Genomic DNA, 27,480 nt, shown 5'->3' on the forward strand with positions numbered 1-27,480 from the left:
ACGAAGTGGTCGCATTGTGCGAATACGCGGTGAGACGTTTGCATATTCGTTCCTGTAACGACGCCTAATATAAAGGACTGTCACTTTAAATTAGATCAGCTTTTATTCTGAACGGTGGTGTTAACATTTTTAGAAAGGCTAGCCATAAAAAAAAAGTCTTGAATAATCTTATATCAAGTAGTCTTGTCTTTTTTCTTCTTCATTTTCCTCCTGGAGAATATGGTGTGCTTCGTGGCCCATCTTTTACAAACACCCAACTTTGCCCTCTTTAGAGTTTTTAGGGTTTTCTGCTTTTGTCTTCTGCCTTTGCCAGCTCTGTAAAGAAAGAACATAAAGATTATAATGAAATGGTGACTGGACTTCGGTGTTTGCTGGTATTTCATACGAGTTGTGCATACACCTTAAAAATACTGTCCCAGGATTTGCCATCTTAGGATGTTCTGACATGGACTGTTCTAAAATTGCCCACTCCACTGCCATTTTTCATTTTTCAGTTCTTACTCAGCATTTACCTTTGCATGACCCCAAGTGCAAAACAGCACATGTGGATTTTTGTGCTGAGTGTGTTCTACATGAATATATTGAAGATGGGCTTAGAAGAAAGTAGGTGAGGTTTAACAACATTATGAAATATAAACACAGGACCCACACAGAGTTAGCAAGTGGCTATTATTTTTTGTCTCTGATAAAGGATCTATTTAATAGTACAAAGCATGGAATAATTTTAATAAGGAAAACATATCTATATATTTTTACTAGGAAAATAAGCCTAAGTTATTTTCAGTAGTTCATTAACATCATACTGATGGCCTGAAAGGACTAAACCATCCCAGCACAATGTATACCTGCCTTAAGAAACAGATGAGGTTGCTCGAACTTTTTAGTACCATTTTCACTTTTTCAAGAAAATGAAGTGCTGCTACATATAAATATGCTAAATATAAAGTACAGCCACACTTCAGCTCAAATACTCCGTAAGCAAAATTTGGATGAGTGTCATAGCAGGGCATGAAGTAACACTCCTATAGTCTACTGCCATTGAGCTTGCTGCTAACCTGAGAGGCCCACTGTCTGAATGTCACTGTGCAACACAGGGCATCTTTTGGGAGGGAAGATCTGCATTTCCAGTGTCACATGCATTTAAGGTGAGAATCACAAACAAAACCAAAACACTCTCTGCAGGGGCTGTCAGAAGCGTGGGGCAGCTATCCTAAACTGCCAACTCTCTGACTGGACCATCTTCAACATTCCCTTCCCTTTTTTTCAGTTAGTTTTATCTGAAGACCATCACATGCACTTTTGTCTTTTGATAAATACACGTATGTGTTTGTGTATGTTAAAGAATTACAGTCATGGCAGCATAAACGTAATGTGCCCTCATTAATAAAGTTGTTATATGGTACAGATTTAGACACTATTGCAGAGAACACCTGAAATACCAGATGGAAAAAAAGAAAGATTTGAAAACAAAGCAAAGGAGACAAGAAGCAATGAAAACAGTGCAGCAGCTATATACTCTGCCCTTCTGTGAGGAATCTGAAGGGGATTTAATTATTATGTTACTTAAATTTAATTTTGCATCTTCTTGACAGTGCTACCAATGCACCACTCAGAAAGTTCTGTGAGATCTGTGTGAATCCATTTGGAAAGAAAACACATTTAAGGAAGGGGGAACCAGAGGAAGATATCTACCTCAGCAACGCTAGGTTTTATCATATCCTCCTTTTGTATGCACTCTCCAGCAACACAGCAAGTGGACAACTGTTTAAGATGACAGCACACAAAGCCTAAAATTATCTCTTCCTAAAGCATTTCCATGAAATAAAATCACTTTTCATCTGAAACCTCTTTCATTACAATAAGGCAGTATTGCACTTACTGGCGAGATGCTCTGGTGCAGGAGAGGCTGGGACAGGAGCTGCGTTTGTGACCTGCCTTGCCACAAACAAAGCAGCCCACATCAATCTTCTCACACGTGTGGTTTTCCAGAGCACAGCAGTTGCATTTGTTACAGTGAAACCAAGCTGCAAAATAAGCAACACGGTTTTATGATCTTCAGAAGGTTCAGAATTACCATCCTGAAGTTGAATTCTAAACACAGGCTGTTTTACCAGGATTTTTATTTTATTTTATTTTTTTACATTTTCAGAGATGTGTGCATTCAGGTTTTGGTCCTTTATCTTATTTGATAAATATTTGTTAGAGATACTATTTAAATACAATTGAATTATTTTGCTATTATAACTATTATCCTGCATGGCATCTTAACATGAAAAATAGCCCATATGTTAAAATGGATTTACAAAGATGCAATTTCTATATCAACACCAAGATTGACTGCTCCAGCTGTTTAAACACAGCTGTAAATACAACTGCATTTGTGTATGAAACATAACTTAATAATGCTCTTAGAAACATTTTCACAATTGTCTCTGTTTATAAAGTTCTTACTAAAAGCTTTACAAAATCAGGAAACATTTATATAGCAAATCAAAATACAGATTTTCCCTTTAAAATTATAAGTAAGATTTAGCCCTGACAAGAACTTACATATATTTCCACTATGTGCAAATATGATAACTAAGTTTCTTACAACAACTTATGTGAAACTGATAATTTACTTCATGTCTTCTGCGTGATCCCATTTTATTTATTTTCCAGAATATTTATTTATCTGGTCTGTCAGCTCAGTATCTTCAGACTACCATTTCATTGTACTTTTATTTAGGTATTTTTCTGTACTTACAGGGTTTCACACATTTCTTGCAAAGAACACAATGCTTCCATCGTCTGCCATCCTGCAATTAATAGATGAATAAATGCACTGTTTTTAAAAAACACTGATTAGCTCCTAAAACTGAACTACTCATGTTTGTTACCCACTATATACAGAAACAGGTCCCGTGGAGAAAGGACCACACTTGAAAACGGTAGTGCTGAGAATTTGCATCAATCACAGTAAAACGGCTACATTTGGAAGTTAGTGTGCCCTACAACTTCCAATACATAAGGAGAAATGAACATGTAAACAGACCAGTGATGCAGGATGGTCAAAGTGACAAGTAGATAACTTTTCCAGTCCACTGTACAGAGCAAAGAAATCAGGAAATAGAAATTAATTCCTATTAAGTTATGATGTCCAGTGAAGAAGACAATCAAATTGAATTGTCTGGGGTTTCCCAAAGAAATCAGTATCAAAATAGCTTTTGTTTTTAAAAAAAATCAGAGCAAATATCATAGAATCTATTAAGACTACTGTCACCTGAAAGAAGATTGCTGCTAATATTGTGACCTAGGAAAAAGGCAAAATACTTACTTTTGATGTACATGAATTGCATATTTCACAGTGGTGGTTGCCAGAACTAACGTAGCGCTGACAGATAGCACAAAACCTGGAAGAAATAAAATCCTGTTTTATCCAGTATTTGCTCAAAAAGCAACATGAGTGAAATTTATGCAGGTTCTACAATAAACACAGGGATTGAAAAAATCACTAAATTAAATATGTTTTTGATTCATTAACTTCCACTTTGGCCCACAGCTTCATCATCATTTAGACACGATACACATAGTATCATTTACACAATAGTAAAAATCCAAGTGCATGAATTCAAAATAGAAAAAGCAAAAAAAAACAAACTAAACCAAACTCTGCTAAATAAGTTTTATCAGTAAAATCCATTTGCTCCTGATGCTTCTTAGTGCTCATATTATTAACTACTATCTCAACCAGGCTGATTACTTAGGATAGCTGTAAATCTCCATCGCCCACGGACATGCATAGTTCATACAGCTTAGCTGAGGAACCCCATCATCCCAAAACAGAAACAAACAGAAATAAATGCTCAACTCCCCTTCATATTGCTTATAGAATATGTAACCTTAGACTGCAACAGTGAAATGTGCTCTTGAACCTGGTATCCAAAAGTTAGGCACAACAATACTAAGCAGCACGTCCCAAAGTCCTTTAAAGCCTTCATGCACTAAGAACAAAGGCACTCTTTCAGTCACTCCCTTGACTTTTAACACACCTTACCTGTAGCCCTCTTCTGCAGGAAGTACAATCACACCTGGGGACAGATTTGTGAAGATACGGACAGGGGATTGTCTGCGACCTGTTTTGCCATGTTTATATAGTGCATGATTATCATAATCTACCTAGAAAAAAGAACAGTTTTTATAAAAAAGTATTAAGGAAAAACAGAACTATTTGCATGTCTGTTCTCTTTATGTGTGTCTTATGAAATTGTTCTTTAGATCTGGAAGATGCGAACCCTGAATTAGATTATAAATTCTACACCAAGTATTTTGTCTCAATTCCTTTTAAATTTCTGAAGCCATAATACACTTCAACTATCCTATTTTACTTCTTCCTTTTTACTCTTCTGTATGGGATATCTGGGATAATGTTTCAGTTGTTTGACACTAAGGAGGGGCTGTTTAACAAAAACACAACCTGTGATAAAAAACCAAAACTATACTGTTTGTGTTGTCTGACAGAACAAGAGCTGATGTGCATCCCGAACTACCTCAAAACAATTACAGAGCTGCAAACTCCATCAGCAATGCTTGTTTCCAGCAATGCTTCCTAAGACTTGCCCCCAAAATTCTCATTTCTGAATACTAGCAGGAATACAGCCTAGACTAGCATCCGTTTCCAATTTTCTTCTACTAATTTTCATTCTACAAGATATATTGTCTTGAACACCCATGTCATACCCACCGAGCTACCGGCATTTCAACACCTGCACAAAATGAAACATTCTTCAAGCTACCTCTCACTTCTGCAGTATGCATGTACTTAAATTAATGCAAAATGTATCCCCCTGAAAACATTTCAAAAGAATTGAGATAACGGACTGGTGACAGAAGGCTTAAGGTGTATAATGAAGCACAGGAGTGTGTGATAATGTTTTCAAATCCAAGGCATGACTTCACCAAATGAGCATCACATAGTTTGCAGCACCTCCAAGACAGTGAGAAATGCAAAAAGGCCCATCCAAAATAAGTACTGCCATTATATCCACTTTCATTTATATTCCTGCCCACTCTGCACTCAACCAAAATTCAGCAAAGTCACTGGGCTTTGTCATACCTGATAATCCATCATACTGAAGCTTGGGAAAAATTCAAGAATACGGGATTCAAAGAAATATGGAAATATCCAGAACATGGGCATCTCTTGGTTCTTATTACCTAGTGATAAAAAGGCTTGGATGTACATTAAAGAAAAACAATGTATGTGAAGCATGAAAAATTGACAGCAAATGTTCTGAATCCATAAGCATGCATATGCACACTCCACTAAGCATAATAACTAGTTCCTTTAGGGGAAAGGAAGTTTTTGGTGTATTTATATACGCTGGGCTGTAAGTTCCACTTACCCCAAACAAGTCCTGTCACCTGCCTCGGTTGCTAAGAAGTGCTGTTGTGTTTGAATTTGTTATTTTTCTCTACCCTTAAAGTCCACTTTAATTGCAAAGCTTATTTTTACAAATCCACATTTAAGGGAGACTTCAATACACAGTACTTCATCTTAGAAATTATGCATTTGTTAACATTCGCTCAAGTAGCAATAATTACAGACTTGAACAGGTACTTTTTCTTACAGTAACTTTACAGCTTAATTCACCTATTTGTAATACATGCCTCCTTTTTCTGTATCCTTCCACACTGCCATCAGTTTTTTAAAACTAGAAGCCAGTGCTTCCACTAAACCTCCAAATGGGGGATCAGCCACCATAATTACTCTTTCATCTTTCTCTTCGTGTAAGAATTTCCTACAAGTCTCATGTGCAGCCTGTAAGAAACAGGGGGGAATACAGATTTAATAACTGTAAAATAAAGTTTTAAGATCCGCAAAGATTTTATTTAGCACTATAATTATTGTTTTACAAATTTGAACTTAAACAATGTAGATTACCTCTTGTGTAGGCGAATGTAGCATTTCAAAAAAATTCTGGATCTGAAGAACTGAAAGCAATGCCCCACTCAGTTATATATGACATCACCATGGACAGATGCAGTTAATGATCTCTAAAATACTCTTTTTCTTAAGGGTAGTAAACGTGACTTGGAAAAAACATGTTGTCACACAAGAGAGCAGAGTTCAGGCTCAGAATACATGTAATTCATGCCCTTTTATTTTACTCTGTAAGGCATTACTAATAGGAGAAATTTCAGGCCACTGAAAATTGATTCAATCCGTACTGGTTATAAAAACCAATCCAGCTAGGATTCTATTATCAAAGGAAATGGAAAAAGCTACGTATTCACTGCCATCATGCAGAATCCTCTTCTATTGCCTGGATTCTGTAGAATTCCAAAGGCAGAATTGTAATATTTATCTACATTCAGAAGTGCAGTTCAGACCTTGAAATGATGCATGTCATTACAGGTGTCAGCTTTTCACAGCTTGGCAAAAACACTTCAGTCATGCAGTAATGCAAGTAAACAGTCTTTTAATTGAGAAATACAAAACTGGAATATACTAACAAATCAAAGAAATTCAAAGGTAAGGCTTTTAGGCCAGCTTTCCATTTCATGCTAGATTATTTTTATTTTTAAGAGCTCGCTAAAATTATGCTTTAGAATGAGCAAAAAAGAAAAAACTGACCTATGTGGTATGAAAGGTACTGCAGTAAGAATGTCTATGCAACTCAGTCAGGGCTTACTAATATGGCAGGGGAAAACTAAACAGTGAGTTAGAATACTGGGATAAGTGCTTTGAGAAGAGTGCTTAGAATTAGATTAAACTATGATCCTCTATTTAAAAAAAAGAAAAAAAGGGGGTTTGGCCTTTTGACCTTACTTGCCTGGAGTAAACCAGGAAAACCTTCCCTCTCAAGTATCAGTGAATGAGTACTGTTGCATCTGCTTGGCTCATGAAGGCTGGGAATAAAACAATTCTGTGGTAGCAACACAGGAACAGGGCTAGCCTATACTAATAACAGGCAACAACTCAAACTCACACCAAACTGTCATTTTAATCAAAGAAACGTTAAGCTGTTTAAGTAACGTTAGTCAGCATGTTCCTGAAGTCCCATGACTTTATTTTTGAATCAAGTGGGAAAGACTAACTGAAGATGCACTGTTGTTGGGTTTTTTTATTTCCAGTACTGCTGACCATTTTTATCTCATGACAGTTGTCTTCTAACTAACCATCTAGACAAGCCAGTACTTTCTTACTAAATTTTGTATCAACAACACGTATTGCTTCACAAAGCATTCAAGAAATACTTGTCCTTACCTCTCCACCAAAAAAATAATGATTAAACATGTTGTAGTGGCAGAACTCATCCTCTGTGTAAAATTGTGAATACCTGTAAAATACGTTTTAACAGTAATAGAAAAATATAAGTTACTTCTTGCTTGCCCTAAGGGACAATCACATTGAAAATAAGGCCTTTACAAAGACAACATTTTTGAGTTCCAATCATTGAAAACATGATAATGGAAACAATTAAGTACAACTATTTTTCCTCATAAACTAGTTGTCACTACCGTTAGGGTGCAGAAGTGAAAACATAGAGACAAGAAATGGAGATAACCACCAATTTGTTTTTTAAAGTAATAAGGAAACAAATTTTTGCATATACTCTTCAGACACACAACATTTATCAAAACCTACCTGAAGTCAATATCTAGCAGAAGGCTTCTAACCCTGAAGTCTTCTTCTTGTAAAGCTTTTGACTGGATCATTTCATGAAGCCTGAAGCATAATCAGAACAAAGAAATGTAAGATATAACCACCATCTTCAGAAAACATCTTACAAGACAAGAATATCTGGTATTTTACTAAGCCTGAAACCAAACAGATTAAGAAAATGGAGCAATTTGGCCAATATTTAAAGTTAGAAAAATATGATGGCCTTAAAAGATGGTAAGTCAGTGGAAATTAGAGAATCACCACAATAAAAACCCCAACGCATAACCTGAGTAACTCAGTGTCACTTTGGTAAGAAGCATTAGCACGACATTTAAAAACCACACAGGTGGGTGAGAGGGAATTTAACTGCAGTGCAGCTACAGCTTTCCTGTGTGTTTTGTGAGCTCAAAGCATGTTCCCAGTAAGTGCCTGGATTCTGCCAACCAATTAAAGCATAGTGAACCTCTTAATATACGTACCTGGGTGTTCCAACAGATAGCACTCGTCTGAATCCTAGTGAAATAATAAGGTCCAGTAGAAACTGGCAACTTCTGTCTGCAAATAAATACTGTGCATTTGTTTTTTTATTTTCTAGTGGATACAGAAGTTGACTGGGACTTCTTAGCTGGGCAGTGGAGATATCATACAGGAACTGATGACTCAAGTGTTCTTCCCATTCATCTGGCAATAGCAATTGCTGGCATTCCTGACAAAACCTCCTCTTTGATAAAGGCAACAGAACAAAATTCTTGAATCTATAAATATAAAAGGCAATTTTGAAAAAGTCTCTATAAAAGAAATGGAAGAAGATACAAATGGGTTTCATGTTTTCAAGACATTTACAGAGGCAAATAGTTTAAGCTGCTTTTGCAAAACTCCACTAACTACATGTCAATGAAATAATATTTATGAAAAAAAATGTTCATAGGACACTTGGAAAATCTCCCCTAAAAGCAAGTAATGCAATGGTCAAAGACACTGAGAATTTGTGAAATAACTAGATTACAGAGTGAAGAATGTATCAACTGTAAACATACAGGACTACTTGCTTGTACATAACTCACAAATTAGTGTTACTGTACAATCTGTGCAAGTCAGGAATAACTTTCTGAACTTGCACTGCTACAGACCTGTTGTTAACACATTAAGAGCACTGACATAAGGAAAACTGTAGCTATGAAAATAAAAAGGCACAGTTCCTGAGTTGAAAGCATTGTGTTCTAATCAGATGTTCAATGCTACTTACACTTTACAGACAATCTTTTCTTATTTTTCCATATGCCTCTGCCATGCTTTCATTTTCCAAAGAATCCAGAAACATTGTGCCTTCATACAAAGTCTCTGCACTTATATAAGACTGACTACAAATGAAAATGCACTTAGCAATAATACCTTTCCACATTCTGTCTGTGAGTACAAGGTGGCTGATGACTTCTATTATACTCTTCACGGGCTACAAGTCTAGCTTGTGATACCTGTAAAATTTATGCATGTAAGAAGTTAAAAAGCAGGAATCACTATGTTGTAAATCAAATCTCAGGATTAACCAAAAATGAGTGCATCAAAGATCTTGTGCTTCAGGTCCTCTGCTCAGGAAAACTGTCCCATTCCTGGGGTTCCTGGCTGAGAGTAACAAGCATGACCACAGTTTAGTGGCAAGCTACAAAGAAGTCTCTTTGAATTCAAACCAAGCAGCAACAAATAACTAAATGTAAGAATTCAGTTCCTTTACATCATGTAACATAGAAGGAAAACATCTCAAAATGTGCTTACAATAAACAAAGAAATGGACAGACTATTAATGTGTTCCTACATTGATAGAATTCCCTCTGAAAAACTATTCCACGTGACTGACAGAAACATTGCTGAAGACCCTTGTGCGCCATTATTTAAATGCACACCAGCCCTTTGCTGAGCCTGTGCCATCACTCCCACAAAACACACTCATCTCATAGCTAACAGTATCAAGACATCGGCACAGAACTTACAGATCCGACCCCCACCGCCCTCTCTGGGCACTGCACAATGTCTGCTGCACCCACCCAGTTTTCTCTGCCTGGACTGCAGAAGATGAGGACCTCCCAGGTCAGAACCATCCTTTGCTCAGCATCGCACCATAGTGGCAAAACTCACAGCCCCAACTCAGCTGTATTTTGGTAACGCAGTAACAAACACCGCTTTTGCTCAATGCGTAGGGCAGCCCTCTTTGAAAAGCGTACCTGAAACACCTTCCCTTCACAGAAAGCATTCTGCTACCCGAATACTGTTAGGAAAGCACTTACAGAACAATTACCACAGATTTCCAAAATGACATTTACATTTTCTCAGTTTTCTGTTAAAGAGTAAAAGAAAAAAAACAAAACAAAAAAAAAAAAAAAACAAAAAACAAAAAAACACCCAAACCCTAACACCCCCTGAGCATGAAGCAGCCCTCTTACCTTTTCATCCTCCCACTGAAAGAATTTACAATCCTTTCTGTCCCTACAAGCCGAACAAGCATAGAATCTTCTCCCCTCCTCTTTTCCTTGGCTGGTCTTCACGAACAGGAGAGCAGGACCTAACGACACGAGGCCCACAGACCTGCTTTATGCCTTCCGGGCTTGCTCAGGATCTGCGGCCACCCCCCTCGCGGCCCTCAGAGCTCCCGGCCGGCCCCGCTCCTCCATCCCGCCCGAGCGCTGCTCACCGTGCGGGCAGCAGGGAGCGCCGGGCACAGCGCCGAGCAGAGCCAGCCCGCCCGACCCCGCGCCCGCTGCCCCTTCAGCGCCGGCCGCCATGTTGGTACAGCCTTCCCAGCAGCACCGCAAGCAGAGGGAGGCGGGAACGCGACAAGCGCTGCGGCGCCCACCTCTTACCGAAGTAGCAATAGATTCCCATGCTCCTCCCCTGAATACACGCTGCAGCCGTCCTCCGCCTGGTGCTGCTGCACCACGCGAACTTCAGTTCCTCCTTACCTTAACCGAGGTCCCACAGGTTGCACGCACCGCCTGTCCAGTGTTTTCTGCTACAATGATACAATTTGTAGCTTTCTGCTACAAACTGGGCATTGGAAGAGATGCTGTGAGGAATATAGGCTGCACGTGAGGTTTCTTAAAGCACGCCCAGCAAAGTGCTTCGAGGAGCCCCGTACTGCTTTACATTCAGTTTTCTCCAACCACCACCAGTACTCAAGAAGTCTGTCAGGGTTTAGGGAGCATATAGAAGCATTCTGGTCACTAAGGCATAGTAACTCAAATGGAATCATTGAGGTTCAAAAAGATCTCTAAGATCACCTAGCAGTCCAATCATCCACCTACCACAAATACTGCCACTAACCCCTGTCCCTAAGGTCCCTAAGTACCACATCTAAACCTTTCTTTAATGCTGCCGAGAACGGTGACTCCACGTCCTCCCTGGGCAGCCTGCTCCAGTCCCTGCCCACTCTTTCTGAGAAGAAATTTTTCCTAATATCCAACCTGAACCTCCCCAGATGCAACTTGAGGGGCATTTCCTCTTGTCCTATCATGGTTACCTGGGAGAAGAGGCTGACCACTAACCCACCACAACCTCTGGGAGTTGCAGAGCAATAAGCTCTCTTCTGAGCCTCCTCCATGATGCTTGCTATGAAAAAGCGGTGAGATGCTACAGCCAGGAAAGAGGAAATACTTCAGCACAGAAGGTAAATCATAATAATGGGCAACATTATTAAATCTTACTATGCAATACCATTCCAGTTACATCTTCTCAGTACTCTCAAGAAAGTTACACCATGTAACAGGTACAGAGAGTATACTTAGTACAAAGAGTTATACAGACCAAACAAGACAATTAAGGATTCTCTCTGTAGGACAAACACAATACTGGAATCAAAATCCTGTGCGTTTCAGACTTTAACATTTATTTTCTTCAGTAGGAGGTCTGGTACATAAATACCTTCTTTAAATTTTAATAAACTGGATAAAAACAAATAATGGAAAATTTATAAAGGTGGTCATTTCAGTTTTCAACTCCATCACACTGTATTTCTTTATTTTTCAACATTTAAGGCTTAAACACTTTAGTTAATCATGTGAATTGCTGACACGCTACAACAATATTTACATCCAAAATTATATAAAATACAAGCATTTGAGTTCAGCAATATTGCTTAGAATTACAAAATACAGCAATATCTGAAATACTGAAAGTTTCTCTCATAAAAGCAGCAATTTTTTCTCCCATTCCTGGTCTTCACTGAAAAGTTACGAAAATAAACATTTATCATATAACATAAGCTACAAATCTAGAAGCATGACTATCAAGTCTTAAGTCACATTACTTAAACATAAATGAAAATTGGCAAATGAGCATAACATTGTTAAGGGTCCAATTATAAATATCTGTGCTCTGTATATTACAGTAAGTTGGTTTGGTTTTTTTTTTCCAGTCAAAAAATAACAGTGTGTTTGGTTAGAAATTCAGGAGGCAGAGTAGCTTTGTGATTAATAGTGCTTCTGTCATCAATAGTGAAGAACCACTTTGGTGACTACAAATTAACACAGTTATAAGGAAAAACCCAACCTGTACCATTGTGCAATTCTTTTGTTGTAATCTATCTACAAAGAAATACCACATTTATGCATACAGAACTTTTGTATTGAAGTACATAAAAGCTACAGGTAAAGTTTCACCCTCCAAAATGTACACTCAGTTCATTTTGTCACAGTAGAAAAAAACCTGTGTACTTACTGGGGATGAATTTTGCTGTAATTCAACTAAAAGCTATTTAATTATTTTTGGTCCCAACATGCAATAACAACAACAAAAAAAATCTACTTTGAGCATCTCTCTCCTTCCCCCCCTTCACATGTGTGTCAAGGATTTTTAAATTATTATTATTTTCTTAAGTGCATAACTTTTTTCCCCACGTAAATAGCCTATGAAAATCTATTAACAGCTTCAAATATGAGGCAGAAACTTCAAGGAAAAGCATTTTCACAATCAAATAAAACATTCCACTTTTTTTAAAGAACATATAAAAACAAACTGATAGATTATAGCTTTTCACAAGATTATAGCTTTTCACATTCATATTAAACCAAAAGAATTTCTGTTGTATTCAAAAGTAGTTTCTCAGCATATGCAAACTGTGCATCTTCCCTTTAGTATTATTCATATTACATTAATTCAGCCTATAAAAATACAGTATGGACAAGTTCTTCTCATTCCCTGACATATGAATTCATGATTTTGACACAAAAATTGTAAACTTTTATTACACTCAAAATACATTTCTTAAGTCTTTAGAATTTAAGTTCTGAGGTGATGGCAGTTGGAGCTCTTGGTATACAGCAGAAGTACATTATTGCAGAGCCTTTACACAGAAGTAGCTTACTAAAGTTAGAGAAGCTTACTCCTTCCCACATATTTCTGTTGCTACCAGGAGGAAAAAAAAGGCTTCCTGCTATGAAAGGTCTGTGTGAACGCGTTACTCAGATGAACAATTCGGCCCTGACTTCCAGTGCTACTTCGTTCCACAATTACACGTGGCATCTGAACAAGCTGAATGGGGCTTTTTCCATCCTTTAATGCCTGAGTAAGGTTTAGTATCTAAAAGAGTAGAAAGCAGGTAAGGTGCAAGCATACAAGTTAAATTGTGGTTAACACGACTGTAAACATACCTATCACTCCATTTATTTGATAAGGCAGTCTTCTACAAAATTTGTTTAAGAATCTACTGCAAGTAGAAGTACCTCATGTGATAACATTATGACATTCCACTGCTATTTGATTTGCCTAATACATCAAAAGCAACTCTAAAAATCAATGCTGAGAGAATCCCTTGCTCCTGGATTTCCGAACATTAAGGAATAATTCTGTTAAACTTCTTTTATCTACATCCAAGCCTGAAAAAAAAATTACATCTGTTGCAATTACACAGTTCCAAGGGCAGAGAGACAAAAATAAAATCCTCTGCTGAAATCCACCTCAAAGAAAGAAGTTGGACGAGAGGGTCTGGACTCTGACTTTTTAGTGTCAAATTGAATTAGACATTGTTGTCTAGGTCTCTCTCAGCTATGCAGATTAGATTTTGCCTGTATCTTTTTTTGTTAAACAATAGATTCCCTGTAGCTGACTGATTCAGCACAAACAAAAACAACTTAAAAAACGACTTAACTCTGTTAAGATAGATGAATATTTCAGAATATTTCCAGTGACTTCACAAAGATCTTCAAAGATCTATTTCAGAAATAGCTCTTAAAACTAAACTTTTAAACTCATAAAGAATAAGGTTCTCTGGCTTTTAGCCAGTGAACAATTAATGGTAACTGGAATTATGTTCGACTAAACAGAACTGCAGTTGTGCATAAAGCTTCTTGTTACAGGGGGAAAAAAAACAGACAAAGCCACTCTAGGAATTGCCAACGTCTGGCTTTAAACTACCCACGCTGAATTTACAAATGCAAACAAGTCAGTTTCAGTGCACTCAGAAGGGAGTCTTAGCTCCTCTAGCCCAATTCCCTTATGTTTTCACAAATCACTGGTTTATGCCCAGCTTACTTACAATGAACTAAATTTATTTTTATACTTTCATCCTCCAGTATATCAGACCAATTTTGAAGCAGCAAGGAGAGAGAAACCACTTCCTCTCTTGTTCTAGTACTACAAAATGACTTAAATTTATCACTGAATCTCTAATCTGGAAATGCCTGGATTATTCTGCTAATCACTGGTACCGACATCTGCTAAGATGAAGGAATTCTACTACCTGATTTCTTTATTGTGAGAAGTATTTCCAAGAAGTTAACCTTCTAAAAATCAATACAACTTTATTTTGTATTTATTTGAATAATGTTTTGTTTAATATATCAAAGAATATACAGGTATCATCTCCTCCCTTTCAAAAAAAGCCTCCATTAAAATTCAGTTTACTCTTCCCAGATGAAAAGGCCTTCAAGTATCTTCCAGTTAAATAGGAGCTTTGTTATTTTCCAGATACAAACACAAACACCTGAGAAGTTGTGACAAATGAAATAATATTAAAATGCAGTCTTACCTGCCCCCTCATAACAGACATTTGGTTTTCAAAAGTAGCCTTGTCAAATCCTTTATCAGTCTTTGTGAAGAAAACATAAAACATTACAGTTATTATAAGAAATTATCCCTTTGTTATCAATGTGGTTTTGGTATGCACATTTATTGAGTTCGCAATATGCACAGTCATATCTATCAACATCATAATAAACCTAGGAAGCTCCCAGTAGTCACAGAACGACTCAAAGAAATCTACTTACTGCAAACAATTTAGTTATGTCAAAATAAACATCAAAATTCATCACATGGTAAAAGCAGAACGTATCAATAGGTAACAATTCAACCCACTGGTAGGCAGCCTTAACACCACCACAATGTTATACCACTGGACCCTCATTTTTTCTCTGCCAAAGAAATTCTTCCACCTCCGGATTTATTACGTACGCCCTTTTACAGAATTTGAAAGTCCAGAGTCATTTTGAATGCAGCCGAGTCAAAGATGCAATTATTACTGCCAGACTCATTGGGCTACTTCAGTTTAAGTGTATATACACTACAGAGACAGGTTAAATGGAGAATTTACATAGATTTGTTCTATAAAAATTAACTAGACTTGACCAAGTATGTGAAACTTCACTATATATAAAGGTAATTAGGTTTTCAGATAAGCTGATTACTCTTAGTCACAACAGTGACATAGCTTCCTGTAATTATGTATATATAATGACTTGGTAGAAAAGGGTATAAAAACAAGAACTAACTTGTACTTGAAATGGAACAGTTAGGTATATCAGAAATGCCAAATTCAAAGAAGCATCCCTCTCACCTTAAATAGTTCATAAAGATCTTCACAAAGATCCTGTACAAAGTTCATGTCAGAGATGCGAGGAAGAACCAAGTCTCTAGTCTCCTGAGAGAAGGGAACTTGTGCTTGAGAAAGCCAAGCCCAGTGAAAGGGATCTAACGTAGGAAAAAACAACAGGCAAAAATTAAGTTTTCAAGTGTTTACGACTGTTGTGGTAGCATGCTCCTTCCTGGAGGTAATCAGTAATATGTGCTTCCACAGCACTGGGTTACCTCAATGTACCTCATCTGGCTGCATCTACTACAACAGCTATGTTTTTGTCTTTTTTTTTTTTTTCCTCCATCAGTGACAACATACATTTTAAGAATTTAATATTTTGAGCATTTAGTTTAACCAACAAATAGTGTAAACAAAAGCAGCTTACTCCTTGTGTAGTAATTTAATTTCCTTTGGAATAACATAACAGCTACAGAACTAGAACTGACTGCAGAAGAGATATGTGGGAAATAGCTATCAAGTAGCAAGATGTTTAGGACTGCACAAAGCTATGAGCAGGTAATTAAATAGCCTTTTATTATTAACCAGCCCACACTTAACTGTAACAATTACCCAATCGGCCAACAGTTCACAGACATCATTAAGCCTTTTCAGGCACTTTCCTCTAAACTGTAAGTATTCAGAGAGATTTTCAGAAGCAATTTAGATTTACTAGGAATGTAATTTTTTTTTTATCCTCTTGAACCTAATATTAAATTCTACAAAATGAGCTAGGGTTGAAAACAAGGAAAAATACTAAATAGGCTGTCTACTTATTCACAACAGCACCCTTAGAACAGTTTTGAAACAGTTTGCATATCCTTGCACTCAAGTCACTTTTGACAGCACTAATTAGAAAAAATGTAAGAATCATTCTTTGTGAATATCTATGTATTAATACTGCTCTAAGTTAAAAAAAAAAAAAAAAAAAAAAAAAAAGCAAAGGACTATATCACACATCACACATGCCACTGCAAAAAGAAAAGCATTTGGTGCTAGCTTGATGGCTTTACACTTTATTATCACCCAAACTGCAAATACTTATTTAGAAATCACTTGTCCAGAAGTAAGATGGTAGAATAATACAAAACATACACGCCCTCCACTCATCAGGATGCTTAAAGGGAAATGCTAAGCCATTGTCAATTGCAGCAATTTTAATAGTAGATTCTTCAGTTACGGTCCATTGAATATCCTATGGAAGGAATATTTCAAAGTTTAGTGACACCTGCGTGCTTACAAAAATATAACATACATTAGAATACTAAATATGGGTTTTAGTTTCACTAATTTAAGTAAATTTAAATTTCAGCAAGGACTATCAAAGAAACCACAGCTCACAGAATTCTTAAGGCTACCACCATAACAAAGGAGCTCTTCCAAAAATATAAAATAAACAGAGCCCAGAAATGGCTGTAGGAATCAGAACATTTTCAGATTATTTTCTTACCTTATCTGACAGGTTAAGTTCATCACCTTGCTTTTCATATCTGACTAACCAGTTATCATTACCTCTGTCTTTAAGTAAAGAAAAAAAATGCATGTCACAAGACATCATATAAAGAAAGCACTCAAAATTATACAGAAAGTAATACTGTAAGTTGAGAATTTACCAAAGATATCAGGCAAAACCATTCAGGTTTTTTTCCCCTCCAAAACACCTTTTGTGAAACCTTTAAGATAACTGATTTATTGGAAACACTAAATTTTACTAAACATATTTAAGCCATATATGCTACTGCTTTACTGACTGAATATACAGGGAAAGAAAAAAATAATAATCAAGCAAGAAGTATCTTCAGGCACTGGCATTCCTATAGAACGTAGTAAAGATGCCCACTTCAGATGAAGCAGCAAAGGAACCATTTAGATAAAACTGCTTTTGCATTCTACAAAATTCTAAAACAAATCACCTACAAAAAGTCAAACAAAAATCTCAATCTCTGAGTGAAAGAAAGAGGAACACAGGAAAACAGACATTTCACAGATTACTGTTCAGTGCCTGGCCACCATCAATACAAAGTATTTTGCACCAATGCGAAACTGTGCTGTTATTGGTCTCCAGCTCAGCATAAAAGGAATGGTAGCTGTAGTTGCTTTTATGCTTCCTGTAACCTCACCATCCTTTCTTCTAATTTTGCAAGAGAGACAACTAATCACCTATTAACACAGCTAACGCAGGAGTATTTTATTTTAAATTCTCAAGTCATTTAAAAATATCAAGTACCTGCCAATAAAAATTGCTTGGATTTTGTAATTCTCTAATATTTAGTGTTTGAATCTAGAGATATACATTCTTTAAAGCGCAACATTCTGGCCTTCATTTGTGAGTAAAACACTTGAAATGCATTAAAGCTTTCACTAGCAACTTTCAGTCAGTTATTTATAAGTTTCCCCTCAACTTCACTGATATTTCAGGATGCTATGAGGTACCTGTATTTCTGATGACATAATCTAAGATAACCAATCTTTCAAACTGTGACTGAAATTCCTTCCTTGTGTTCTCAGGTAAAGGATCAGTTTCAAACTTCCTGAGCCAGTAGTCAGCTTCCTTATATCCTTCAACAAACAGCTGGAAGGAGCCAACCTAAAACATTAAGAAACCATATAACAAATACATCCACACGTCTTTAGCCAACATCCTTTCAAAGGTCAGAACACTGAAAGCAATACAGTGAAACACCCAGCAAAAACCAGCAAAACCAGAAAATATAAAAACAAGACTAAGTAGTTTCTCTTCCCCAGTGGTTTCTCTAAATTCTGAGAAAATTCTAAGGAGTCTCAAATGTGATTTGGATTTTTTTGGTTTTGGTCTGATTTTCAGTGTGTTGAAGCACTCATTGAATTTACCAGGAACTAAAAGTAGGCAGACAGACTGGCACAAACAAAGCTTCAGTGTTATGAGCAATATCTGATATGAAGAAATAGCATCTATTTTCATTGAAAATACTTCGTTCATCAGTTCATAGAAAACTCACCAAAAATTACAGCAGGAAAAAAAGTCTTCCCCTCTGAACAGCTTGTATGTTTCACTGATGAGACCAGCAGCTCTGGTCATTTTTTCAAAACATTTTGCATGAAAATGACTGAAATACATTTCCCAAAAGACTCCAAGGAAGGAAAGCACAGATGAAATAGGCTCCGTATGTGTGGACAACAGAAAAGTTACTCAAGATTAAAATTCAAAAGAGAGATTATATTTGAGAATTAAAATGTATATAGATGCACGCATGTTGAGATACAGATGAACTTTTAAGTGTACATAATAAACATGCAATATGTGATACAAGCTTGCATAACGTATGTTGTACCAAACTAAATTGCTGGAATTGAGAAGTAGATCACTAAAGTTGTGTTTCAAAAGTGTAAGAGTAAAACTGGTGAGATTCTGCAGTTACAACAAGAAGGATGTGAGGCTGTAGTCAGAGGAACACTGCACACAAGAAGGTAGGATGAGCATGACAGTAAGATCCCTAAAAAAGGAAAAGAAATAGAAGGGAGAAAGATTCAGAAAATCTGAAAGAACTAGAAAAACAGCAAGGGAGAAGCAATCATGAAACAAAAAAAAAAAAACAAACAGCAAGCAACGAAGGGAATACAACTAGTTAAGACAAGGAGAAAAATGAAGTACACGATTTTTATGTGATTTTCTTCAAGGAGAAAGCTAAGCTACAAACTGAAGCAGTGGCTAGATTGTGAGCATAGTTTAAGAGAAAGAAAGATGCAACAGAACAGTCAGGTTTTGCTTAAGAACATTATATTTAATCAACCTTCCATCATTCAGAGATTGCTTGTAAATAAACAACAAGGTGTTTCTTCTGCTAGTCATCTATAGCATTTTTATTATCAAGGTTTTTGTGCCAGAGAAAGGAAACGCATTGATCTTCTCTTCAATCTTACCTTAGGAGGTAGTCCAATGCGATTAAATTTTTTAGCAACTTTTGGCACTTTCTCTAAAGCATATTTTTTTCCTCTCGACTTTGCACGATCTATTGCACTGTAATTAAAGGTCTCGCTGACAAGCCAGACAACCTTCAAGTAAGAAAATGTCATCATTAAAAATGTTAAAAGCACAACTCCATTATACATCATTTTATTTATCTATTTACGGTAAGTTTTATGCTGTTGCCAAGAAAGCAAAAATGAAGCATCAGGCAACTCCAGTAGGGAAAATAAATAAATAAAAACCAAGAAAGCATGAATATTTGCTATCTCACATAAGATAAGACATTAAGGAGAAATCTTAAAGAGAAATGTGATTAAATACTTGCAAACTAGAACCTTTATGCGCTGCTACATAAAATATATCAGAATTTACAATTCTTATGCTTCTTGCTAAATTAGATGCAGACAAACAGCAGAAAATACTGAACACTGAAGTGGTTATTTATTTTAAATGGAGAACACACTGAAGATTTAATTCAGCTCTCAAACTCATCCTTTAAAACAAAGAACCACAGAGTCACTGTTTCTACACTACAGCACTGGGCAATAGGACTTGATATAGTTTGCAGATGATCTAGAGCTAACGCGATCACAACTGCAGCCCAGATCCTGATATATCAGTAACTGTGTACTTTCTGCATTTGATAATTCATGAATTTTTAACTTTTACCTTAGTTTTGGGTACAACTCCCAGCCCCAGCTTGTCATCTACAAGATAGGCACCAGCTTCAGAGAGATAGCCCTGGTTTGGAACAAGGCAGCCTCTGCCAAAGCAGCAAGGACAACATATCTTGTGAAAATATTTGGTCCATTTAGGATTTAGATGTCCATAAGGCTCTTCAGATTTTGGTTTGAACACTCCAATCGTTTTCTAGGATAAATAATATACAATTAAACCTTTCAATACTTTCAATAACTAATATTCAAAATAATTTTAAATCCTAATGCATTACACAATTCCCCTTTCTATAAAATATAATAAATCTAGACCCAACAAAATAGTATTTGAAATAAATGCATTATATAATGCTGTTCTAGAAGTAGCACAAATTCAAAATGACCTCTTTTCATAACAAAAACATCAAAACCAGCCAACACTTGCTACTTCTACAAAATTAAAGACAACTATTTTAGAATACAAGTAGTTTTTAAAAGCAACTTTAAGAACTTTCAGCCTACCAGTTAACTTACTGATTAGACATTCCAGACAGACAATGGTTCCAGGAAAGCAAAAAATATACTTTCAGTTAGAAAACATGAAAACTTGCACTTGGCAGCTCCAATGGATGGCACCACTATCACTGCAGATTCCTTGACATGAAGCTGACAGCAGCAGTTTATATTACCTGACACACATAAATAATTGTACCAAAGCTTAAAATTACTAGGAGTACTATTCCATTTTTGGACATTATGCTTCAAGAAATCTGTGCAATAACTAGAGAAAATTGGAAAAAAATGAGAATATGCAAGACAGTAAATATTTCTCCATAATTCACAGATCCCAGATGGTATGACCATGGATTGTTCAGCCTAAAGAAGAAAAAATAGGGCGCAAAAATCAACTAAATAAGTTGCTATAAAGAAACAAGGAACAACAGATTTAGTGTTAACCAACCAAGAAACGATAGGCTTAAATCTCAGCAGGTAAGAAGCAAGAAAAACTCTTAAACCTTAAGAGTAGGCTTAAGACCAGAACAAATATCTGGGCCGCGCAGTTTCCAAAACAGGATGCTGCTAAGAACAGGTTAGTCACAGGAGCATGACAAATCCTTTAAGACAATCCTGCTCTGCAACATAGGGATTAAAGAGATAATTTCTTAAGGTGCCTCCTAGAACAGGATTCTATTATTTGTTAACCTCAAACTGCACAGTTTTCGTTACACTGAATTATATACCTTTCCCATTGTCTGTGATAAAATTTAGCCTAATGTACAAGGTCCCTGCAGTGACTTTTGTATAGCTCAAGTAAAATACTGTAGACATGCAGTATTTTTATTCCTTTTCTGATGACCACACTAAGTAAATCAAACTCTTATGTAATATGTGATGAATACAACTATTTAAAAATACTTTCTCATACTAGTTCTCTGAATCCTTACAAAAAAAAAAAAAAAGTAATCTCTCAATAAGCCAAGAATTGCTTGCAGTTGCACTCAATTCTTATAGCTGATTTGCACGTTAAACCAAGAACACAGTTTGCTGCTAGTTAGTTACCAGCATCCCAGGAACCTAATTCAGCTGGACTATGGAGATGAACTAACTAGTTGATCTAGGTTCAATAGAATTTTTAGCTGCTTTCACTCTTGTTTTGGATAAGACTAACTACAGTGAACTTACTCTGTTACACTTGGCAATACAATACACAACACAGTAGGTTTCTCTTATCTATCCACTTTGATTCACTCCCACCAACTACCCGAAGAAATAAGTTGAAACATTACTATTTGCATTCATTCTACAAGTTTACTATCAACAGGAATAGGATGTGAAGTGGCAAAAATTCTCTCGTGTTTTCAGCATGCTGTTATCTCCAGTTCTAATGGTGTGCAAGTTCTCTGCAACTGTGCATTGTGTTTACGATTCTATTTAGACCTACACAAGAGGTCCTTATTCCTACAACAAGCATTCTCTGTAACATGTAAGTCTGGAATTCACAACTATGTTCTCCACACAGAACACATTAGGAATTGGCCTCCTAAAGCAACAAAAGAAAAAAAACCCTTTGGAAACGGAATTTGCTTGGCATGCTACTTCAGTCAACATCACAATACTAGCATTCTTAAAAAGTTATTTTACTCCTGTTGAATCACATGTATCTACCTCCTCAAAACACAGTTACGAGCTTTCATTTCCCAGAAATGTAATGATGTATTACACTTATATGCCAGGTCAAGTCATTAATTATCCTTTCTGAGTCACATTTTAGGTAGTACTTCCACAAACCGAACATTTTTAAAAGGAGCTTAGCTCATTCCATTGCTTGCCTGAACCTTTCTGTGCTATAATATCAAGTCAAGATACAATTTTCAAGTTTTTCCTGAAGTTCAAACCTTGATAAACTTTGCAGAGCCACCGATGTCGAGTAGAACCAGATGGCTCACTATGTAGACAACCAAGAAACCCAGTCAAAATTAATTTCTAGACTGGCTGCAATGACATGACCAATTAGCCAGTAGCAAAAACACCTTGCAGAAGACTGCATTGAAGCAGATAGACTCTTCCTTGGTTACACAGTGTGCAGGTAAATGAACAAGTATTCGTCACTTCATCAAGAATGCTGAAGTACTGAACTGCTTTGTATCAGTAAACAGCTACACCAGTAAAACGCAGAAAGGTGACAGGTTTGTATTTCTGGGAGAATCAAATCAACGATTAAAACAACCTAACGGCAACAAGTCATTTTAGCTAGAAGTTGGTATTAGCGTGAGTAAATATTCCAGAAGCTGAGCAGTTAGAATGCTAAGTATACCAGTTAATAAGGTCTTCCCCAACACAGGGAGGAGAAAGCAAGCCACAAAGCTGCTCTGAATTTTTCCAATTCCACAAAAGGAAAGAAATGATCCTCACTTCTTCAGAATCACCTTTAGAAGTTGTATTCAGTTTGAATATGTATATGTAAGTATACAAGCTGAAAGCCTGCACAGAACAAAACTACTGAAGTAGGGAAGTGACTTGAAAGTAAAAAATTACTGATGAAACTCAAAACGGGTCTCTCCGTAAATAGTACTATATGTATGAGCAAGAATCCCACAAACTGATTGGAGAAAGAAACAATTTTTCTTCCAGTTTCAAAAAGACATCCCCCTCCCTTTCTTCCCCATCTACTTTGGTTCTCCCCCAACAGGATGAAGGAGCTCACTACTAGCAAATGTTCCTGGAATGCAGGAGCATGAACCATGTATACAGTCCTGAAAAGATTTTCTATGGGTAATTCTGCCACCTTACGTCTTCAAAATAAGTTCAGAATGAGACCACAACATAATTCAAGGCAGGCAATTATTGTGAAAAATCACTCATTCAAAAGCATAAACACTATCACCAGAAAATTGCCATTAAAACTAACTGGATATCTATGAAAAGCAGCAAGATGGGAATATACTCCATAACAACCAGTAATACAAACAGAGGTTAAATAAAAAGAAAATTAAATCCCAAACAAGGAAGAAACAACTTTTCTGAGGATGCAGGAAAAAGCAATCTCAGATGTTGTGAAAACCTAGGACTTAGGTGTTACAGTTTCCAAGTCCAACTCAAACAGCATCTTCAGAACTAACAAATACCTGCATCTACCTAAAATTAAAGACTGCTGACTGAGCTTAAAATAAAATTGCATATAACAAATCAAAAGGTACAGAGAATTATCTTCTTGATACTCGCTAAAAATGCTCCGGAGTCTGCTTTTTGGAACAGGCCCATAAGCAAAGTATTTCTGATTTAAAGAAAACGAGGAACTATGCCGAAAGTCTCCTTTAATAAGAATGTTAACATAGTGATACTTTTCAAGCAAGTTGTAACTAAGTTCTCTCTCTCTCACAGTAGACTTAAGACAACTCTGATGATATAGTAGGTGACTACTATAGTTACCCTTCTCTTCTGCTAGTGATAAATGGCACTTTTAAAAGTAAGACAAACTAAAAACTACCACGCTAAGATTCCGTAGCTGACTACAAGCAAAAAGGTTGGCTGGTTGTTTCACTCTCCTTGCCTGTCCATAGGAGCATGTAGACCAAACCATCATAGATAAAACACAATAAACAAAGAAAAAATAAATAAGTAAAACTGCTCGCTAAAGAACACTAAACAGTACTAAACCAAAAGCTGAGTTCTTTCAGGGAAATCAGTTAAAACGTACAAAAAACAAAATGGTAGATTCTGCAAAAAGGTTCCCTGAGCTGTTCTCAAACAGACCCTTTTATTTCCTCCGTATTTATCTGATGCAGAATATACAAAACATGCTAAAACTGCAATAGAGAAACAGTAAGTTGGACTTCATTTATGCCGCAAGACATCAGAAATCTAAATACTTACTTGGGTTGCTTAGATTTTAGCATGCTTAAAAGGTTTTTAAACAGAATTAGAAATTCTCATTTTAAACCAGCTATTGTTAGAGATTCTGCATTTGAAACGTTTTGCTCACCCCCTTGCTGTCCTTCACAAAGTAACTCCCACTGGATCCTTGAGAGATCCTTTCCGGCAAAACTCCACACTCTATAGCTTGTTCTGCTCTCATAACAATTTCTGCAAATTCTGGATCATCTAAAAATGTATTCATATCAATAGTGTGTCCCGTATGTCCTGGAAAATAAGAAAATAAGCAAACAAGCACAATTTGTAGTAAGAATGAATAAAAGCATAAGTAAATACATAGAAACATGAATAGATCTCCCTGCCAATGCCTACTTACCAGCAAGCAGGAGAATCTGCTCTGTCGAATCAGTGCAACTTTGCACAATGATACACCCACACCTAATAAAATGTATTTAAAGTAAAACATCCAAACCTACAACTACTTTGGGACTAGCACTGCAAAATGTTTATATCTTACAGGGATTATTTTAATATTTACGTCACAAAGCCTAAAGGAGAAAAAAAACTAAAAAAAATGCACATGTACATTGAACATCCACATATACCCTTCTCTTAAGGCTTTTGCTCCTCTTAGTAGAGAAAGGTAACTGAAAGCAAACTGTCCATCACCCACTGAGTATTAGAATGGTACCACATTATTCTGCTAACAGCTTGGCTAGCACATTCATTACCTGCTCAGTCTTACACGTAGAGCTGAGAAGTAGCATCAACATCCCAACCAAGTATGGCATGCCTTCAGCACTCAACACTAAAGCACTGTAAACCTCCTAAAGAACTTCTCTGCACACTGACCAGGGAATCAGTTCTATGTAGATAATAAACAATAATGAAAAACAAGCAGCTAAACAGCTGGCAGGAATTAATACTTCTATTGCTCTTCAAAACTTTACATTATTTCTTGGCGTAAGTTCTTGAACTGGAGAGCTCTGGCTTTCTCAGAGGTCAGCTTTTAACTACTGTGCATTCCTTCCAGGTCCGAAATCCATTAGAATCCTTACTGCCTTTAGGAATATAATCTTCTATAATGTCTCCCTAACATGAACGTAATTGAGTACATTTGCCTTGCAGTTATATTTAAGAAATACATTATGCTGTATGTTCAAGAGAATTTTTGTCTTTTTAAACGTAGGGTTTTAGCATTGTTGCTACTGAGCTACTAGAAAGCCTTCTATTACTGCAGTGATGTGGGTATGAGAACACACAGGATGCAAACAAGGACAGAAGCAGTTGTAAGAAGTTTCCTTTCAGTTTCTCAACAGCTTCCACATAAAAAAAAAAGCCACTTGTAACTAGCATCTGTTGAACACAGCAGGGTTTTCCAAGTTGGTTTCTTCTATGCAAACATAACACAGCTTATTTTCAGTACCATCCCTGGATGCACAATTACAACTGAAGGTTTTTCTTGCAGCTGCTCCAAGAACTATTCTTCTCAGAAGTTCCCATTCAGGAGATCAGGGCTCAGCCACACAGTCAGCATTTTCCAAATGAAGTTGCACAAGGTCCAAGTACAGCAGCTTTACAACCTTAAACAACGAGACCGTCCCACCAAGGACATGAGCACTGTCATCCAAGCACACACCTCTACTTGTTCTTCCATCAAGTTAACGATCGCATCGGCTAAACCAGTGTATTTTGCGTGTAAGTACAGCACTCTAACTCCTTTCACCTAAGACTTTCTCTATTTTAATGCTAGTATTAGTAGGGGGAGCCTTGAGGAATTCTGAAGTTTTCTTACATAATCTCAGAGGAGATGTCAAAGAGATCTCTGCATTCACCTCTTACTGCCCTGCAGGATGAGACTCAGAGCTCCAGTCTCCCCTCAGAAACATTAAGGGTGATACTTTGCTAAAAGCACCATCTAAATACATTAAATCTCCACAGAAATAAAGCAGAAGAACCCTAACATCCTATCGGCACCCTCACATCACACACTTTTATTGGTTAAAAAACAAGATTGCATTTGTTTCTTACAGTTAAACTCCCTATGTCTACTTAAGAAGAGTTACTCACATAGCCTGTTTTGTTCAAATTGGTGCGTTTTTGATTTGTTTGTAAAATCAACTATTCCTGCAAAATGAACTTTTTTCAAGTTTAAAGAAAAAAAAAAAAAAAGCCTTCCTAAGAGGCAATTTTAAAGCCCATCATGGACAAAAAATATAATTACCACAGCACACACTGATCGGTGACACAAATCCGTGGATTTCCATCGGCAAACCCTACATTGCTTTCAAAGTCGTACGAAATAAAGCATCAAAGCCTGAAGAAGCAGCGGCAGCCCGCAGTCGTGCAGTCAGAACTTTTACTGTGTAAAGCGACAAACCCAAAGAAAGTCACAGCAGAACCGAACGGCAAGGACAAGGCTCAGCAGCAGCAGGCAGGCTCACGGAGACGCGCACGAGCTCGGCAGCCCCGCACGTCCCGCGCCGCCCGGCACCGTCTGCTGGCTCTCCCCGCGGGACGGGCGGCCGGCGGAAGCAGCGGGCATTGCGAGCCGCGAGCACCTCGGCCCGGCAGGTACGGCCCACCCACCGCGCGGGGCTGGGCTGGGCTAGGCTGGGCTAGGCCGGGCCCGTCCGTCCGTCCGTCCATCCACCCATCTGGGCACACGCCGGGCGCCCCGCGCCGCTCCCCCCGCGCCAGCCCTGCGGCCGCGGCCGTACCTGCGCCGACGCGGGGCTCCTTATCCCGGGCGGCGCCCGTTCGGCGCCCGCGGCCCGACGCCCGCAGGAGAGGCTCTTCCTCTCCATCCCCCTCGGGCCCCGAGTCCTCCTCACCCTCCTCTTCCTCCTCCGGCCCCGGCTCCCCGCACAGCCTCACGGCCCCGCCGGGGGCGGCTCTCCCCGCGGACGGCCCCGCCCGAAGCGCCGGCTCCGACAGGAGCAGCAGCTGCTCGTCGGGCTCCTCGGAACCCAACTCCATAGGCGGCAGCGGCCAGGAGCCGAGCGCGGGGCGAGGAGGCACC

The 27,480-nt window shown here is 37.6% G+C and overlaps 2 protein-coding genes across 2 annotated transcripts; both read right to left on the minus strand.

Moving 5' to 3' along the window:
• Positions 1-173: 173 nt before the first annotated feature.
• ZCCHC4 (zinc finger CCHC-type containing 4) lies at positions 174-10,425 on the minus strand (the record flags this gene model as incomplete). Its single annotated transcript, XM_079534143.1, has 13 exons — positions 174-315; positions 1,880-2,024; positions 2,747-2,798; positions 3,317-3,392; positions 4,037-4,158; positions 5,096-5,211; positions 5,650-5,800; positions 7,250-7,322; positions 7,631-7,711; positions 8,128-8,403; positions 9,041-9,123; positions 10,087-10,205; positions 10,335-10,425. The coding sequence occupies 13 exons, from the start codon at positions 10,423-10,425 to the stop codon at positions 174-176; spliced, it is 1,527 nt and encodes a 508-aa protein (XP_079390269.1).
• Positions 10,426-13,042: 2,617 nt separating this feature from the next.
• On the minus strand, positions 13,043-27,437 carry PI4K2B (phosphatidylinositol 4-kinase type 2 beta; the record flags this gene model as incomplete). Its single annotated transcript, XM_079534404.1, has 10 exons — positions 13,043-13,216; positions 14,664-14,723; positions 15,468-15,601; positions 16,578-16,677; positions 16,933-17,000; positions 17,916-18,069; positions 19,383-19,514; positions 20,098-20,298; positions 24,568-24,725; positions 27,179-27,437. The coding sequence occupies 10 exons, from the start codon at positions 27,435-27,437 to the stop codon at positions 13,043-13,045; spliced, it is 1,440 nt and encodes a 479-aa protein (XP_079390530.1).
• Positions 27,438-27,480: the final 43 nt, after the last annotated feature.

Source organism: Tetrao urogallus (assembly GCF_951394365.1).
Source record: "Tetrao urogallus genome assembly, chromosome: 4".
NCBI lineage: Eukaryota > Metazoa > Chordata > Aves > Galliformes > Phasianidae > Tetrao > Tetrao urogallus.